Source organism: Bos javanicus, chromosome 9 (assembly GCF_032452875.1).
Source record: "Bos javanicus breed banteng chromosome 9, ARS-OSU_banteng_1.0, whole genome shotgun sequence".
NCBI classification, from domain to species: domain Eukaryota; kingdom Metazoa; phylum Chordata; class Mammalia; order Artiodactyla; family Bovidae; genus Bos; species Bos javanicus.
Genome location: NC_083876.1, coordinates 40,476,711 through 40,496,685, shown reverse-complemented (window position 1 = coordinate 40,496,685; position 19,975 = coordinate 40,476,711). Strand labels below are relative to the sequence as shown.

At 39.5% G+C, this 19,975-nt stretch overlaps 1 protein-coding gene across 3 annotated transcripts in view; it reads left to right on the top strand.

Annotated features, from left to right (window-relative positions):
* The window catches only part of FIG4 (FIG4 phosphoinositide 5-phosphatase), a 172,298-nt gene that overhangs the window by 102,729 nt on the left and 49,594 nt on the right, over positions 1 to 19,975 (top strand). For all 3 annotated transcript variants that reach the window (XM_061427579.1, XM_061427580.1, XM_061427581.1), the window contains 6 exons: positions 7,332 to 7,390; positions 8,641 to 8,788; positions 10,251 to 10,334; positions 12,306 to 12,501; positions 13,512 to 13,594; positions 15,673 to 15,759. In XM_061427579.1, the coding sequence (XP_061283563.1) occupies positions 7,332 to 7,390; positions 8,641 to 8,788; positions 10,251 to 10,334; positions 12,306 to 12,501; positions 13,512 to 13,594; positions 15,673 to 15,759 (657 nt within the window). The remainder of the gene's footprint in view (positions 1 to 7,331; positions 7,391 to 8,640; positions 8,789 to 10,250; positions 10,335 to 12,305; positions 12,502 to 13,511; positions 13,595 to 15,672; positions 15,760 to 19,975) is intronic.

Genomic DNA, 19,975 nt, shown 5'->3' with positions numbered 1-19,975 from the left:
CCGCCAGGCTCCTCTATCCATGGGATTCTACAGGCAAGAATACTGGAATGGGTTGCCATTTCCTTCTCCAGGGGATCTTCCCAACCCAGGGATCAAACCCGAGTCTCCCGCATGGCAGGCCGATGCTTTATCCGAATGACCATTAAGTCTGGAAACTTAGATAATATTATTTTATCACTAATTTTTTGTTGTTCATTCCCTAAATCATGTGCAGTTCTTTGTGATCCCATGGACTGCAGCACGCCAGGCTTCTTGCCCTTCACTATCTCCCAGTTTACTCAAATTCATGTCTATTGAGTCAGTGATGCCATTCAACCATCTCATCCTCTGTTGTTCCTTCTCTTTCTGCCGTCAGTCTTTCCTAGAATCAGGGTCTTTTCCAATGAGTCGGCTCTCTGCATCAGGTGGCCAAGGTATTAGAGCTTCAGTATCAGTCCTTCCAATGAATATTCAGGGTTGAATGCCTTTAGGATTGGCTGGTTTAATCTCTTTGCTGTCCAAAGGACTCTCAAGAACCTTCTCCAGCACCACAGTTCAAAAGCATCAATTCTTCAGTGCTCAGCCTTCTTTATGGTCCAGTTCTCACATCTGTACATGACTACTGGAAAAAAAGAAAAACAAAGCTTTGACAATACAGACTTTAGTTGGCAAAGTGATGTCTCTGCTTTTTAATGTGCTGACTGGGTTTGTCATAGCGTTCTTCCAAGGAGCAAGCATCTTTTAATTTCATGGCTACAGTCACTGTTTGCAGTGATTTTGGAGCTCAGGAAAATAAACTCTGCCACTGTTTCCATTTTCTCCCCATCTGTTTGCCATGAAGTGATGGGATGGGACCAGATGCCATGATCTTAGTTTTTTGAATGTTGAGTTTTAAGCTAGCTTTTTCACTCTCCTCTTTCTCCTGCATCAAGAGGCTCTTTAGTTCCTCTTCACTTTCTGCCATTAGGGTGGTATCATCTGCATATCTGAGGTTGTTGATACTTCTCCCAGAAATCTTGATTGCAGCTTGTGATTCATCCAGTCCAGCATTTCACATGGTGTACTCTGTATACAAGTTAAATGAGCAGTGTGACAATATACAGCCTTGATGAACTCCTTTCCCAGTTTTGAACCAGTTCATTGTTCCATATCCCATTCTAACTGTTGCCTCTTGACCTGCACACAGGTTTCTCAGGAGGTAGGTAAGGTGGTTTGGTTTTCCCACCTCTTTAAATTTTCCACAGTTTGTTGTCATCCACACAGTCAAAGCAGAAGTAGACGTTTTTCTGGAATTCTCTTGCTTTTTCTATGATCCCACAGATGTTTGCAATTTGATCTCTGGTTCCTCAGCCTTTTCTAAATCCAGCTTGTACGTCTGGAAGTTCTTGGTTCATGTACTATTGAAGCCTAGCTTGAAGGATTTTGAACATTACCTTGTTAGCATGTGAAATGAGTGCAGTTATACAGTAATTTGAACATTCTCTGGCATTACCCTTCTTTGAGATTAGAAATGAAAACTTACCTTTTCCAGTCCTGTGGCCGTTGCTTAGTTTTCCATATTTGCTGGCATGTTGAGTGTAGCACTTTCACAGCATCATCTTTTAGGATTTGATATAACTCAGCTGGAATTCCATCACCTCTACTAGCTTTGTCCATAGTAATGCTTCCTAAGGCCCACTTGACTTCACATGCTGTGATGTCTGGCTCTAGGTGAGTGACCATACCATCGTGCTTATTCGGATGATTAAGATCTATTTTGTAACATACTATTAGTGAACATTTTATTATGTATTTGTCTGTGTTTCCAAACTTTGTGACCATCTGTATTTTACACTGTTTACCAATGACTTATTCTGAAATAGTATTTTTATAAAATGATAAGGGAAGGGGGGATAAACTAGCTTTGCCCGGAATTCATCCAAACCAGTTTTCTCGAGATAACTACTTTTGTGACTCAAAATCCCACGTTTATGAATCTGTTCAAAACTGCTGATTGAAGCTTTGTTCTGAATAGTACTGGGGTGGGTTGCCATTTCCTTCTCCAGAGGATCTTCCCAACCCAGGGATCAAACCTGGGTCTCCCGCATTGTAGTCAGATGCTTTACCATCTGGGGCACCAGGGAAGTCTGAAATAGGTTAATATGTCATATATCATCTCAGATGCCATTTTGGAATCAGTGTTAATAAAGTCACCAGGGAATTTTTAGGCAGTATACATTGTCTCTTTGACTCAGAGTTGGGAGGTTTCCTGGCACTATTTTCTGTCTGATATATGCGTTCCCACTTTGTCTTCCCAGGTGGGGCTCAGCTGTACTGTGCTTGGCTGGCATCAGTTTGTCAACCAGCACCTGTCAGATTGAGAGGTAGTCGTTTTTGGACAGTTCACTCACATTATTCTTTCTCATATCATGCCGAGATCCGTTTGTCTGTAACTTTACCTACTAATCTTAGTTTAATCCCCTGAGACCTTAAGAACACAGTTTTCTCATTCACTTGATGGTCTTTTAAATATTTGAAGACAGGTTCACACATTCTCAAAGTTCTTCTTCTCCAGGTTAAATAGCTCCACTTTCTTAACTGTTTCTCCTGTACTGTGGTTTTAAGTCTGTTTAGCGTTCGGAAGGCTTTCTTCTGTATTCCAGTTTATGTCGGTGCTCTTTTTAAACTGAATTCAAACCTGGGTCCAACAGTAGTCCGACTCTGGTTTAATTTGTGCCAAGTGTTGTGGGACCATTGGTGCCATCATTCCCCTTGTCCTGGGTAATCTGTTTTTTTATCATGAAGTACAAAGTTACATTGACTGTTTGCAGCAATGCTATCGTAATGTTAATTCTCTGGGCTTCTATCCACTGGAATTCCCGTCTTTTTAACATGCCCTATTGCCATGCCTTATCTCTGCCATCTTTTCTTGCCTGTATATGCTTTGCCTGCTTCCAGAAAAAATACGTAAACACGTATCCTATTTATTAGCTATTTCCTCTAGCTTTGTAGCTTCTTCAGAATTAATCAGTTGGCTATCTTGATCCTAATGTAAGTCCTTGATGAAATAGGGTGAGTCCTTAAACAGAATAGGATAGCAGAGCCCTGTGGGCTACCACCCAACAACTCCCTCTACCTTGACACTGTTACGTGATTTTTGATTGGAATCATTTCAACAGCTGTAACTAACCATGCTGTCAACACTTGACTGTCCTATCATCCTGCCCACATCTCTGTCTTGTTCACATATATCAGTTGCTTTGCTCAGATCCATATATATTATTTCAGAGAGCTCCCAAGTTTACTAGTGGAGTTAAAGAGCCTTTTAAAATCATAACCTTTCTATGTGAGCCAGTGGAATTGAATACTCTTAATACTGGAGAGTGAAAAAGAGAAAAGAAGCTGACTTTCTAGGTGTTTATGCAGAGGCGGAAGTGGCGCCCACCTGCCATCGCCTGTTCTCTGATACCTGGTCCGGAAGCAGATTTCTGTCCTGGTGCAGGTGCTCTTCCCCTGGGTGAATGTGCTGGTGGGGGAGGTGATGCCTCCCAGTCCTGGGCTCAATCCTCTCAGATGCTCTCCTCCTCCATCCATCTCAGCCCAGCTTCCCCAGAGCAGGTATTTCTTTGGGCTTCTTTCTTTCTGAGACCCACTTAGAAAAGTTGGACTTTAAAAAAAAAAATTATTTACTTTTAATTGAAGGATAACTTCTTTACAATATTGTGCTGATTTCTGCCATACATCAACATGAATCAGCCATAGGTACACATATGTCTCCTCCCTCTTGAACCCCCCTCGAACCTCCCACCCCTTCCCACCCCTCTAGGTTGCCACAGAGTCCTGGTTTGAGTTCCCTGGATCATATAGCAAATTCCTATTGGTCTTCTGTTTTACAAATGGCAGGAGTGTATATGTTTCCATGCTACTGTCTCCATTCATCCCCCCGTCTCCCTCCCCACAGCCCATGTCCATAAAGCTTTTCTTCTCTGTCTGCATCTCCATGGCTGCTCTGCAAGTAGGTTCATCAGTACTATCTTTCTAGATTCCACACATAGGTGTTAATATACAATATTTGTTTTTCTAACTTACTTCACTCTGTATAATATGCTCTATTCATCCACTTCATTAGAACTGACCGAAATGCATTCCTTTTTATGGCTAACATTCCACTATATCTGTGTACCACAAATTTCCTTATCCATTCATCTGTTGATGGACATCTAGGTTGCTTCTGTGTCCTAGCTATTATAAATTGTGCTGCAGTGAACATTGGGGTACATGTGTCTTTTTTAATTTTGGGTTCCTCAGGGTATATGCCTAGTAGTGGGGATCATATAGTATGCTGGGTCATATAGTAGTTTTATTTCTCACTTTTAAAGGAATCTCTGTACTGTCTTCCATAGTGGTTGTATCAGTCTGCATTCCCACCAACAGTACAAGAGGGTTCCCTTTTCTCCACACCCTCTCCAGTATTTATTGTTTGTGGATTTTTGATGATGGCCATTCTGACTGGTGTGAGGTGATATCTCATTGCAGTTTGATTTGCATTTCTCTAATAATAGCAATGTTGAGCATCTTTTCATGTGTTTATTAGTCATCTAAGAGACACGGGTTCAATCCCTGGGTCAGGAAGATTCCCTGGAGAAGGGCGTGGCAACCCACTCCAGTATTCTTGCCTAGAGAATCACATGGACAGGTGAGCCTGGCAGCCTACAGTCCATAGGGTCACAAAGAGCTGGACACAACTGAAGTGACTTAGCACATTAGTCATCTGTGTATCTTCTTTGGAGAAATGTCTGTTTAAGTCTTTTGCCCACTTTAAAAAAAAAATTATTTTTTAATTGAAGGAAATTGCTTTACAGAATTTTTCTGTTTTCTGCCAAATATCAACATGAATCAGCCATAGGTATACCTATGTCCCTTCCCTCTTGAACCTCCCTCCCATTCTCTCCCCATTCCACCCCTCTAGGCTGATACTGAGCCCCTATTTGAGTTACCTGAATCATACAGCAAAACTGACTATCTATTTTACATATGGTAATTTAAGTTTCCATGTTACTCCTCTGTACATCTCACCCCCTTCTTCCTCCCCTCCAAGCCGTGTCCTTAAGTTTGTTTTCTATGTCTGTTTCTCCATTGCTGACTTGAAAATAAACTCATCAGTACCATCTTTCTAGATTCCATGTATATGCATTAGTATACAGTATTTATCTTTCTCTTTCTGACTTACTTCACTCTGTATCATAGACTCTAGGTTCATCCACCTGATTGGAACTGACTCAAATGCATTCCTTTTTATAGCTGAGTAATCCACTGTATATACGTACCACAGCTCCTTTATCCATTCATCTGTCAATGGACATGTAGGTTGCTTCCATGTTCTAGCTATCGTGAGTGTGCTGCAGTGAACATTGGGGTATTTGTGTCTTTTTCAATTTTGATTTCCTCAAGGTATATGCCCAGTAGTGGGATTGCTGGGTCATATGGTGGTTTTATTCCTAGTTTTTTAAGGAATCTCCATACCGTCTTCCATAGCTGCTCACTTTTTGATTGGGCTGTTTTTCTGGTGTTGAGTTTTATGAGCTGTTTGTGTATTTTGGAAATTAATCATTTGTCAGTTGTTTCAGTTGCTATTATTTTCTTACATTCTGAAGGTTGTCTTTTCACCTTGTTTATAGTTTCCTTTGCTGTTCAAAAGCTTTTAAATTTAATTAGGTCCCACCTGTGTATTTTTATTTCCATTACTCTGGGAAGTGGGTCATAGAGGAGCTTGCTGTTATTTATGTTATACAGTGTTCTGCCTATGTTCTCCTCTAAGAGTTTTATAATTTCTGGTCTTACATTTAGGTCTTTAATCCATTTTGAGTTTATCTTTGTGTATGGTATTAGGAAGTGTTCTAGTTTCATTCTCTTAACATAGCTGTCCAGTTCTCCTAGCACCACTTATTGAAGAGACTGTCTCTTCCCCATTGTTTGCCTCTATTGTCCAAGAGAAGGTGCCCATAGGTGTGTGGGTTTATTTCTGGGCTTTCTATCTTGTTCCATTGGTCTATATTTCCATTTTTGTGCCAGTACAATACTGTCTTGATGACTCTAGCTTTTTTGAAAAGTATTGTTAAGCTTTATTTTGCATAAGGATACAGTTTAGTAATATTTTTTAAAAATTTATGGCCTGATCTCTTAATTTTCTCTTAATTCTTTTTCTCCACATGGTGCATTCTGAGTTAAAACATGTTCTTTATAATGTCTTCTTCTTTTTCCTAAGTAATCGTTTTTTAGTTATTTATTTATATATGCGTTGATACCTTCTCTGCTTTCCTCCTCTGCCAATTCTGTCTGCCATCATTAGAATTTATGCCTGTGCTTGCTCGTGGGTGAGTTCTTTCTCTCTCTAACACACATACACCCTTTTAAATGAGTTAGCCCATGTCTTTTTCATTCCTTTGATCTGATAATCTGATTTTTTTGGAAAAGGAAATGAGAATAGCCTGGTGTGGCTTGTTTTTATGAATAGATGTGGATTCATAGAAGTCACCGGTCATCTTCTTAGGTTACTCCCATCTCTAGTAAATACTTGATTTGTTATCTTGCCTGCATTGACATCACACTCATTGCTGTGTAGTTTTTGGAGTCTTTCACCCTCTGGCTTTTGAACATCAAGACTGCATTTGCCCATTTCCAATGTCAGTTCTGCTCTTTAAAAAGAGTATTGAGCGCAGCTCTATCAGGACACCTGAATGCTCCCAGAGATGCTGTGCTGTCTCCTTCCGCCTCTTGGGCTGTGCACAGTTCCCTCTTATCTTGTGTATTTCTCTTTCCAGCATGAAACTTGTGCTGGTGAAGATCGGAACAATACTGTAGCTCTACTTTCTCTTTATTTTCAACATGGCATTTCTAAAGTGTAGAACAGTGTTTGACACACAGTAAGTCAATAAATAAATTGCTTAATAAATGGTGAAAGACTGAATGAATTCTTTGTAAGCAGCAGACTTATCCCTTTTCTGTTGTTGTTTTTTTTTTTTTTTTTTCCCCATGCTTTAAAGCCTTGCTATTTAAAAAGTAGTCTGAGGGCCAGCCCCTTTGATATCACGAGGGGCTTGTCTTAAATGCAGAATCTCAGACCCCACCTACTGAATCAGAATCTGCCTGTTAACAGGATTTTCAAGTGATTCATGTGTATGCTGCCTTTGAGAAGCACTGCTCTAAAGCATGACTTCAGTCTCAAGCAAAATTTTAGGAGCCTTTCCTGTTACCCTAGTACTAACCACCCCCTACCATAGTTCGTTTGTCTAGATAACACATTTTATGTAGTGAATTGTAGAAAACCAACATTTACATTTGGCGCATTTTAATCCTTTTTTTTTTTTTAATAGTTACACTTACTGGTGGACACCAGAGGTAATAAAACATTTACCACTGCCTTATGATGAAGGTAGGTACGCTGTTTCTCTAGTTTTTATGCCAACCTATTTGGAAATTATTATTAAATGATCTTGAAGCATTCGTTTCATATAACATTTTATTAGGAGGAAATGAATGACTATTCAGGGTTATGTTGCTGTTATAATAGATAGGAGATTATGACATCTTAGCTTTTTTTAAAGGGTAGAGATTGTATTATACTTCTTTTGTCTAAATAGGCCAATACCTTGTATTGTGTCTTACCAGTTATCAGGTATGTCACTCAGATGTTTAGTGGATATATTATTTCATCATTTAAAATTAGTACTTAATATATTCCTACATATTTGGGGGGAATAGGGGAGGAAGTGAGGACCCATTCACAAGGAGAAATAAAAACTTTCCCTATATCTAAGCAGTGAAAAAGGTACAGATATATGTATAAAACTGTATTTTAGTCACTGAAAATTACATATTAATTTGTCAGAAAGGCAGGAAAGTTTTTACATTCAAAGAATACCTTCAGATGTATTTTGACATATTAGAACAATGTTTCCAAGTTTAAATAATTGATCAGTTTGAAACAGAGTCTGCTCTTGATTCTATTATTGATTCTTCCGACCATGGACAAGCCAGTTTTCTCAATTGTGAAAGGATGCGACGATCTATTGCCAATCTGAAACACTCCAGTTGAAGATTCCATCTAGTCACGTTTGACCATCCCGTTTTTGGATGGTATGGTGCAGGCCATAAAGTAAGAAGATTGCAAATAAGTTCTTCACAAATTATTAATTATCTTTTAAAAAGCATTTGTTAATCTTGAAATTCTGGACAAAATCATAAATCATACAGCTGCTAAGAAGATTCAGTTGTTCTAGGAAAAGAGATAGGAATTTAACAACCTAATGTTGCCCATAATAAAGAGGATTTGAAATATAATGGAAAATTTAATAAAATAGCTGCATAATTTTTATCTCTAAGGCAGAGGGTGTTTATTTAAGAGAAAAAAGGAATTTAAAGAATTGAGTGATTTGATTTCTTAAATAATTCCCCACTCCCACCCCAGCTTCCAGAGGCCTCTGCCTCCTTGGCGATTGTCTTGCTCAGCTTTGCCGTGTATGTTCTGTGCACATGTCTGGTTTCAGCTCCAAGTGTGTTAGTGCCAGAGGCACGATCTGAGCCTCGTTCAGTGTACTCTCTGTGAACACAGTTGCCATGACAGAAGTGTTTAGGAGATGTAATCTGAAGACTTTTAAGAGTAACAGGCAGTATCTCTCTTAGTTATCTGTGCTGCGAACTTAAAGAAGTTAGTAGTGAAGAAATTTCACAAATATGAAGAGGAGATTGACATCCACAATGAGTTCTTTCGACCATACGAGCTGAGTAGCTTTGATGACACCTTTTGCTTGGCTATGACGAGTTCAGCACGGTATGTTGTGAATTCTCTGAAACCGGAAGCATTGGGGAACTGTGGTTTTCCTAGTTTGTTTAGCTATGTCTTCCTTTACTGTTCTGCATGCCTCCTGCAGGTGGTTGTCCAACCTCTGAAATTCCTTCTGCAGTTGGGAGCCCATTACTCAGGAGGCAGTCCTTCTATTGTTGGACAGCTCTCCATCCTGGTCTGTCACCTTTGAACATACTTCATTTTTCTGTCTCTTTTGGACTTTAATGGGGCCTTTTAGGAAAATGATGGGTCTAGATTAAGAAATGAGGCTCAGAAAATCAGTTTTTGACCATTATGTTTTATACTAAAGTTTGCATTCTTGTATTTACCTTTTGTGTTTCACATTTTCTTCAAATGTGATATATGTGTGCCTAAACTTAATATAGTGCATGGTGAAACATATTTCATGGTTTGTTTCCTAGAAATCACTCTACATTTTTCTTTGGTTTCAGATAGAAAGTTTGGAATTTTTACTTGCTTGATTTTCAGTTATACTTGTTAAAGTTTAGCAGTTTTAACTGTGAGGTTATTGTCATTTTCCTTTGGGTTATACATAAATTTTAGTGAGTAGCAAATTCTCAAATATGTCATCCATAAATCATGAAGATCAACTGAGTAGTTCAAAAAGAAAGAAAAATTAAACCACTTACATTTGAAAGGAGCATTTTCAAACTGTTAAGTAGGCATTTTGAGTCAGATTCAATATTACTTTCTTTTCCTTCAAAAAATGTAATATTGAGTCACATGCTTGGAGCAGTATCCTTGCCAGAAGTTATGAGTCTTATCTGCATAAATCATGTAACGATTGCTTATTTGGCATCTATTAAGGAGTTTTATCTGGCATCAGCAGTAATAGTAAGGTAGCCCCTGTATCATGAGGAAGTAGCTTCAGCTTATCACAGTAAGTGGTAAATTAACAGTTTCTATTTAAAGTGTTCCAGTGTTATAATGAATTAACTCCAGACTAATGAGATAGATGTTGATACTTCAATTCATATCACTGTGTTTTTGATAATTGTGCCTGCCTCCTTAGGTGGTATAGTGTAATAAAAACATTGTCCATAAAACCGAGCAGCTTACTGTCTTGCCATCAGTTTTATGAGTTTAATTTTACTTGAAAATGAATCATGATATACAACCAGAGATGAATCTTAATAGTAATTCAGATATCAGTTCTGCTCCAGAAAACAAAATCTTGAATTCAAAATCGTTGGGCCTCTTAATCAGAGAAAATTCACAGTGAAGACTGCTAACATTGAAGTTACCGAGTGCCATTAATTCATGGGGTCTTATGGCCCAGATCACCTAAACTCCTCTGAGTATTTCACTTAGAATATATATACCTCTGGAGGCTAAGAAGGAACAGTATAAGAATGTGAATAGAGAGGGAAGCCGATACCATCTGGATGGACAGTGATTCACATGGAATTTTTTCCCCTTTCTTCAGTGACTTCATGCCTAAGACCGTTGGTATTGATCCAAGTCCATTTACTGTACGTAAGCCAGATGAAACCGGAAAATCGGTATTGGGGTAAGATTTACATGTAGAATAAAATTTTAAAGATTCACATAAAAATAATATAGCACTTTCACCCAAAACTAATAACTTCAAGTCATATAGTTTACAGCATAGTATATACACTGCATCCACGGGCGTGCTAAGTCACTTCAGTCATGTCTGACTCTTTGTGATCCCATGGACTGTAGCCCGCCAGGCTCCTCCATCCATGGGATTCTCCAGGCACGAATACTGGAGTGGGTTGCCATTTCCTCCTCTAGGGAATCTTTCTGACCCAGGGATAGAACCTGCATCTCTTACGTCTCCTGCATTGGTAGGTGGGTTCTTTACCACTAGCACGACCTGGGAAGCCCACTGCATCTATACAGATAGCTTATTTATAAAACTGGGATTATTAAAGCATGGTTGACACTTAAAGTAGAATTTATGGGAATTTCAGCAACACAGTACATTTTACTTAAATTAGATGTTTTGTAGATGGCATAAAGTTAGGTAGCAGATGTTATGTATGTCCTTTAATAACTCCATATCCTCTGTTTCCCGCAACATAAAAGACTTAGGTAAAAATGTGTATTTGTTGTGTTTATTTTTGCTGGCACCCGGAGAAAACATTAAAGCAAACGCTCAGACAGAGGACTTAATAGATCTTCTGTGTACTCCGTTAACATTGTGTGGGGGATGACTGTTATTTTATTGTATACAGCAGTACGAGGAAGAGAACAAACCACGTTTAAATCTTTATGCTTTGAGACTTGGAATGAAATGTGTCCTAGTCTGCGCATCTCTGTTACTGCCACTGACCTGAGTGATCCCAGTGATGAGAATTCTCCTAGGCCCTGGCCAGACCGTGGATTTTGAGTCCTAATTGTATTTGGGAGTGTGTACAGGGTCTTAATTGGATTCTAACTACATGTGTGATTTATACAATGAGATATATACTGATATTACTATTTCCCAGATACACCACTTATGTGGCTTAAATATGTGTCCTGGACCAGGTGCTATGAGGAATTTAAAAGAAGGAACGTCCTCAGGACATTTAGAATTTAAAGTGTTCCTGGGACAAATACATAAATGACCATTTATATTAGTGTATAGTTCTGAAATGTATCAACTTTAATTTTTAGTTTCATGAAGTCAGAAATGAATTTATTTTCTCTAATATCTAACCCATGGTTAGATAGTATTACATCTTTCTTTTCTAGAAAATGTAGAATATTTCAAGTCCCTTGCAGATAATTTTTTCAAGTAAGAATATTAAATATATTAAATATTTTTCATAAAATCCAAAAATATTACCATACATTTTTTTAATTAAGAAAAAAACAGTATTCTGACTACTGTCAAATTTGGCAATGAAATAAAAGCAAATAATGTATATTTTTTTCTGTTTCCCCTCATCCACTCTCTATTATTAGAAGACATCATCAGCAAACATAGTTATTTACTAATAAATTGTTTTAAAACAGTTTAAAATCTTAGTTTATGTTCATCAGTTGCTCATTACTTCGGTACAAGTAATCAGCTGCCACTGTGATTGATAAAAATTCATAGGAAGGCCAGAAACACACATGGATTTGGCTATCGACCCTTTCTTGATGCTTCTACAAGTTATAGGTAATTTCACTAATATCTCAGATATAACAGTCTTCTACTGTACTATAAATTTTGAAAATCCTGATTTCAGTTACCAAAAGGGAAGACACAGCAGCCAAGTGGTAGAAAGGCTTTTCTGCACACTGCAAGCACACACTTGCTTATTTTCTGAATTCATAGCAAAGCTTAAATTCATAGAAGGTCAGTACATGTACATGATAAACTATTAAACTTTGCCCTTCAGCACAACTTGAATCCAGACGCTAGCTTCTCACAGTCATTTTCTTAACACTTCTCCAGGACTAAGGCTTTGGGACAGAGTGATACGCGGTGAGCACTGAGGGTTCGGTTTACAGATGCTTCACATCCATATTCATCTTTTTAAAGAAATAAGAGCAACAGAGAAGAAGCCGTGTTACAGCGGAAAACAGCCGCCAGTGCCCCGCCGCCGCCCAGCGAGGAGGCCGTGTCCAGCAGCTCGGAAGACGACTCCGGGACCGACCGAGAAGAGGAGGGCTCCGTGTCCCAGCGCTCCACCCCAGTGAAGATGACCGACCTGGGCGACAGTGCCAAAGTGACAGAGGTGAGGGACGCAGGAGAGGCTGCTGTCCAGTGAGGCTCTGGACAGCCAGCTCCAGCATCCCGCTTTCAGCCGAAAGGCTGAGAGCGAGGAAGAGTTACATCACCTCACTCCACCATTCTCATGCGCCGTGTTGGAGGTGCTGCAGAGACAAATACATTTGGCACAGATATTACTGAAAATGGTTTCTGAAATCGGTATTTTTGCTTCCACGTGTAATAGTAAATTTCTTGTCACTTCAGAATTCTTAAGGCGAGTCCTGTCCCTCTTTGAGCAACCCATCCACTTGAGGTCTGTTTGTTCCCTTGCTTAGCACATTAGGGAATGCAGGGTTTGCACCTGGGCCTCACAATCTCTGCCTAATCCCAGTGGGAAGTTCATCCTGTTGAATTTGATATTGATAGTATATTGAGGGAATACAAAAGGCAAGTGAACAATAGAAAAATCAAATTTAGCTTTAGGGGAACTGGATTTCTAGTAAGAGCCAGAAGTCATTTGAGGTAGACATGGCAAATAAAATGTAATGATATGGGAACTAAATCTTATTCTGGGCATTGGCAACGTGCAGCCTATTGGCCAAAGCAGCTTGCTGCCATTTTTTCTAAGTAAAGTTTAATTTACAACCAGCCATGCCTATTTACAGCCATACCAATTTGTTTATATGTTATCTGTGGTTGCTTTCACCCTGTAACAGCAGAATTACGCAGCTGTGGCAGAGATGATGTGACCCAAAGAACATAAAGTATTTACTGCCTGACCCTTCACAGAAAATGCTTGCCAACTCTTGCATTATACAAAAGCAATTAGTAATTACCAACTAATTTGTATCTATAATCTATTTTAGTGAAAATGAAATAAAAAATTTTAAAAATCATTGAGAAATTTAATGAATATGTTGAAACATTGTGATGGTTTTTATGGAAAATTCACAGGGTCGTTTTCTTCATTTTTGGAAATTATTAATGTGCTAGATGTCTAAGAACTGTTCCTGATTCCCTTATTTTTGACCCCAGAATGTAGTCCAGCCCATGAAAGAGGTGTATGGAATCAACCTCTCAGATGGCCTCTCAGAAGAAGATCTTTCCATTTATTTAAGGTAAGGTATTTTCAAGAGAAACTAAGGACAAATGCAAATGTATTACAATAACTTACATCTAATATAACTTTTAAAAATTGAAAGTAGTCAACCATACAGAAGGAAGTGACTTCCACTTGGAATAGTAGCATTTAGGTCAGATTCTGAAACAACTTATATTTGGAATTAAAAACCCTTCTTACTGTCTGAGACTCTTGGGCCCCTGAATGATAAAAGTTTATGATACTTACACATATTTTCACTGCCTGAATATAAACTACAAACTGAAGTTCAAATGCATTTCTGCATTCCTGCATTAACAAATTCTCAAGATCAAGTACCTTCTTACAAAATGAACTTGGGATATTGACAGTTGAGGACTTTGTATTCAATTTAGCTTGGGGTGGGTGGAGGGGGTGGATGTGGCCCTGGTGGGAGTGGTGACTGGGGAGGAAAAAGGAAGCAGTGATGAAAAGGTACCAATTCAGAGTGTTATAGACTTTTATTAGGGAGATCTAGCTAAAAGGTGGAGATCTACCAAAAGGTATCCATAAAATCACGTACCTAAAAATGTGTCTGTGTGTGTTTGCAGAGATTAATAATTATCAGATTCTCTAAAGAATTCCTCACCCCCAAATCCTCAAAAACCTAAGGATTAAACACCCATTTAAACACCACCTCAACCTAGTATTAATATATGTATTAAGAATTCATAATTATTAAACAAATGAACATGGTCCCACTTATGTAAGTTTGGCTTACGTAAAATGTAATATAAATGAGTATTAGTCTTCAGGTCTTTTTTAAGGAGGGTATTTGTTCTGCAGAATCCACTGAACTGATTATTTTTTGCTCTCTACTTCAAATTAGTAAGATCTGCTGTAGAATATGTAAAATATAGAAATATATAGCATTTCTTAACTGCAGAAGCACTGGTATGACTATATATACTGTCCTACTGGAAGTCAACTGAGTCATTGAGAACTCAGCCACACCCTCCTCACTCCTGGACACACAGTACATTCACAACAGCTGCCACACTCTGTCACTCAACTCTAAGAGTAGTTGAAGTAGACCTCTGTAAGCAACATGGTCTAGAAGAATGAATTATCTGGAGTTAGTGACTAATACGACTCTACTTACTGCAGACAGCATAAGTGTACATGTCAGTGATGTTCACTTGCTGAAGATGAAAGCTGGACAAGACTAAGCGAATTTAAAACTTTTTCATAGCACTGTAATGACTTAATAATTGGTAGTTTCTGAAGCACTTTTCCTGACCTTTAAAAAACCTAATAAAAACTACAGGCTGCATCCCTGAGGGTCAGATAGATGCATGGAGCACAGGCCACACCTCAGATGGGTGTACTTGAGAAATATCAGGGGCCCATTGCTAGGCATCCTCTCACCTTGCTGAGTGGGCCTGGGGCCTGCTCTGGCCCTTAGCTACAAGTCCGGTTTAGTGTTGTTGGAGGCTTCTCTGAGGAGGCATGGTGGGCCAGTGAAGCTCAGCAGGTGGTCTCCTCAGCCCCCTCTGTCTCTGTTGAAAGTACCCTTAGTAGTGGCTGGTGTACGTGTGGGGATTCTTGTGGTCCTGAGGAACCAAGTCCTTGTCCTGGGATCTTAGCAGCATCCTTGCTTCAGGAGCTGGGTCTCTAGCCTGATCCTGCCGTTTCCTTGTCATTTGTCTCACCCAAGCACCATCCCCCTCCCCTTGTTTCCCTCTGCTTCCTGCTGTGGTCACCCTCAGACCCGCAAGGGGTTACGGTCAAATTCCTGGCCTCAGGAACATTTCGGCTCAGGTTCTATACCACGTTTGAGTAAACAGAATGCAACAAAGTAAACATTTTCTTTCATTTTTATATCCATGGTTATGACTTAAATTTTAAGCATTTCCTCCTCCTTTATTCCCATAAACCCACTCTAACATCAGGCAGTCATTTATAAACCAAGTCTTCTGTCACATAGGGTCCTCTTGTGTGCTTTTCTGATAGAAGTATATTACTGTCATTCGAACACCCATACAATTTGTGTGATCTACTGAATTTGTGGCAGGTAGTTCCTTTAGCTTACTTTTTTTTACACATTATAATTTGTAGATTTGTGCAGCTGGGGCAGAGTCAACATAAACAAGACAAGAGCAGCCAGCAGTTCTGTTCCAGGTGCCCAGATGGAGTTATAAAATTGTAAGTACTAGATTAGACCTTGTAAAAATAATCTTTGTATTCATGCCTTTAAGACTTTGTAAGAGAAATATTGGGACCAAATTAGTATAAGCACTAAAGCATCTCCTCCTGGTATCCTATTGGAGGAGAACTGGGTATCTATGGGCATGTGGAAGAGGCTGGCAGCCTGACCTGTGCTTGAAATGCGCCCTTTAGAAATGGGATTGAAATTGCTGGGGGATTCCCACCAGTGGGTAGGGCCGGGATGAAAAAACAGATCTGATCCTGGAGACAAGCTCCTCAAGTTCACTACCAGACCCCTGAGGGCAGGAGTGGTTTGTCTTTTCTAGCACTGTATCTTCACCAGTTCTTTTAACTTGCTGTTTAGTAAATTAAATAAACACTCTGCCACTTTTGGGGTTTTTTACGTTAAGCAAGTAATTTTAAGTCCTGTGTGGCTCAGTTTCTTTATCTGCAAATGTGATAATAATCCCTGCTTCATGGGAGGGTGGTGACACTTTCAATGAGATCATGCATACAAAGTGCTTAATATGTTCTCATTATGTTGTGATCATCACATTCTTCTTTGTATTTATCATTGTTCTCTGCTTTTTGGGACCAAGCAAAGCAGAGGTTGTGACCAGGAGTGGCTCCCTGATGCCGTGTGCTCAGCTGAGTTTCTTTTATGAAAATGGGTCACTGTGGTGATTAAGTGAGGTGGAATATGTAACGTGTCTAGATCAGTGTCTGGCATAGAGTTGACATTTAGTAAATGTTCTCTTCCCTTTTCTTAGTCCAACTTTATCAGTTAGTTTAATAAACCATTGATACTGATTGCCCGATTTCTGTCTGTACTATATCTGTGTGTTCCTGATTGTTAAGAGGCTACTGTAGTGATCCAGGCAAAGATTGGTGGCTTAGAGAGTAGTGGCTGGGAGAATTTTGGAAATGAGATGAATCTAGGAAATGTTTAGGAAGTAAAATAGAGAGGAGTTGGATATGGAAAAAAGGCCTTACCAAGGATGGTCATTAGGTTTTTTGGTTTGTGCAGTAGGTTTGACTGATTGATTGATTGATTCATTCACTTAGCAAATAGGTACTTAATACCTATTAGGACCTGCCATTTATCAAGGTAAAGAGCACTGTAGGAGAACCCCATTTGCCTTTCAAGGGGGAACCAAAGTGGCCATGTTTAGGAAGCAGTTGAATCAACTGATATGAACTCAGAAAAGAGGCTCTGGGATTGTGAATGCATATTGATGATAACTGAAGCCATTGGTCAAAGATGACACCACTTAAGAGAATAACAGACTGAGGAGATCTACAGGTGAGTCTTAAGGGGATCTGGGTTTAACACAGAAGAGACACAGAGATGGCTAATCAGAGAAGGGGAAGGAAAACCAAGATTATTTTATCACAGCGTCCAAAAGGTCTATTTATCCCTTCTTTCTCTCCTCTGTCACTATTTTTTTCCTCTCTCTTTTTAAAAACATAAGAGCTCATTAACTTAGAAACAGGTTTTCTTTCTTAGATCTAGTTAGCATACGGAAGTATGAGCTCCCAGATAAGCTGATACTGCTGCTGCTAAGTCACTTCAGTCGTGTCCGACTCTGTGTGACCCCATAGACAGCAGCCACCAGGCTTCCGGATCCCTGGGATTCTCTAGGCAAGAACACTGGAGTGGGTTGCCATTTCCTTCTCCAATGCATGAAAGTGAAAAGTGAAACTGAAGTCGCTCAGTTGTGTCCAACTCTTAGCGACCCCATGGACTGCAGCCTACCAGGCTTCTCCATCCATGGGATTTTCCAGGCAAAGTACTGGAGTGGGGTGCCATTGGAGGTGGCCAAAGAAGGAAAAGTGTTTAAATGTGTTGGTAAAGTAAGAGACTCTGTTATCAAATTGTATTATTTGAACTGATTCTTCCATTAAAATAGTATAGCACAATTTAGGAGGAGCAGATACTAAAGGGAATATAGCTTACAAAATAAAAGAAAAACATCTTCCCATTTCCTTCAACATTGTGTCTACTTTGATCTGTAACTGGTCTTGCTGATAAGTTACTTTTAAATTCTTTTTCTTACAGTATTTAGTATTTGCTTTTCTGAGTCTTAGCACAGATAAAAAAAAATACAAACCATGTGGATCTTGAATTTTTTTAACCTTTTCCACTTAATTAGTAAAGAATCTAACATGAGTATCTTTGCACAGCATCTTTAGCAGGATAACAAAGAGCTTGGTAGGCTTTGTATTATGTTGTCATGGCAACTGCTCAAGAGTGTTGTTTTTTGGTGTGTGTGTGTGTGTGTGTGTGCGTGTGGCCTGTGCACTTGCTTTAAATTGAAACTCTGTAACTAGGTTCTTAAAATGTCAGCTATTCAATTTTAGATTTTTAAAGCTGTGCCAAAACCAAGAGAAATTAGATTTATGTGAGATGCTCCAAATCCTCATCTTGTTATGGTTCAGGTTCTAGTATATTTTGAAATATAGCAAGTTTTTTTAAGTTTATATACATTTGTGTCTACTGATCTCTGGATAATTCATAGTCTTATCAGTTTGTCTTGAAATTATGAGGCAAACAAGTACTCCTTTTCTAAATGAGGTATGTAACAACCAATATAAAATATATTGACAGTGATCAACTGGCAAGGAGCCAGTAGACCAGGAGCTCCTGAAGCAGAAGTATAGAAAACTGGATGGAGGAGCTGGACATGGTCACTTGTGCTCTTGCAGGACATTTCTTAGGAGTGGATCTTAAACCCCAAACTGGTCAGTGTCTGCACTGTCAGCCCAAACACTCACAGTTATATCCTCTTTGAGCATGACCCTCCCTTTGACTCATGCCACTCCCTCAGTGTGTGGGTGGTGATTAGGGAAAAGCGACATCAGGCAACACTTCCTGAGCAGTGCGTGATGGGCACTGTTCTATGTACCTTAACCTGTATCAACTCAATTCTCACAATAACTCTAGGAAGTAGGTCTTAACTATCGTCTTCATTTTACAGATGGGGAAACCCCACAGAGAAGTTATATAACTTGCCCAAGGTCAAACAGCAACTGACATTCAACCCAGACGAGCTGGCTGTCCATCACTAAGCTGTAAATGCCTAGTGTTACCAACTGCTTTTATAACCACAGTGGTAAAAATACTGGGTTATTAGTGTGAACAGTCTTTATTTTGATCCTCTGACATGATCTAGTTTATAGGCAGCTCCAGATGCAAACCATAGTGTTTCTGCCCTGTTGAGCTTGAACTTTTTTTTTTTTTAAATAATATTTAAAGAGAATATGCCTTTATTCTTTTCCTGGTCCCGAGCATATTGCCTCAAATGTAGACTTGCTTCCTGGGCAGGCACACTTTGCTTGATTCATAACATGGTATGGAGGTTAAGACGTCCTGGGAACAGTGTTACTGCTGTTTAGGGTCATTGCCATCCTAAGTTGTAAGTTCCCCTGCTGCCTCTTGAATTGTACCTAAATTGGGTGCTCAGTAAATGTCTGTTGAAATGTGCTGACTCTCACCCCTGCCCCCATTACTATCCGAGTACACGCGGGGCGCCGTGAGCATTTCTCACGGCCCACCTCATCCATCCGTGATCACTTGTTAGTTCTTCCCCTATTCTGCTTCCTGCTCATAAACCCCCTGCCCTCTCCTGTTTGTTTCCCTAGTACCTTCTAATAGAGGAGAAGAGTGAACACATCAAGGGTTTAGCATTTTTCCCCTCTCTGTCCTGCTTCCACTTGCACCTGTGACCAGATGCAGAGTGAGACAGGCCTGTAGGGAAGAACTTGCTGAGCCTGGGCAGGTGGGGCACTGTATTCAGGACCACCCTGCCCTCATTGTACACTCCCAGTTCTCAGCACTTTTTAACTAAGCAATATGTGCCAATCCGTGGAGGTTAAGAACATGAAAACGTGTATTATTAGTGCCTGCTATTCCACGGCTCACCTATTCCAGGTATATGTCTCACTTGTTTAAACATTTGTCTCTCAGCAATGGTTCAAAATGTAATACATGGAGTTTGGTAAAAAACTGTCTAATTTAGGATCCTTCCAATGGAGGATGAGCTAAATAACTGTTTACTGTATTAAGACCATAGGTTGAATTTATTTGCTAAGAACATCTCACAATAAACAGCATCTGCTGACCTTAGAGGGAATGCCCCTGGGTTTCGGCTTTGGCTAGGGGATCCTCTCACTCATCAGAGGATGCTTTTACACAGAGTCAGGGCATGTTTTC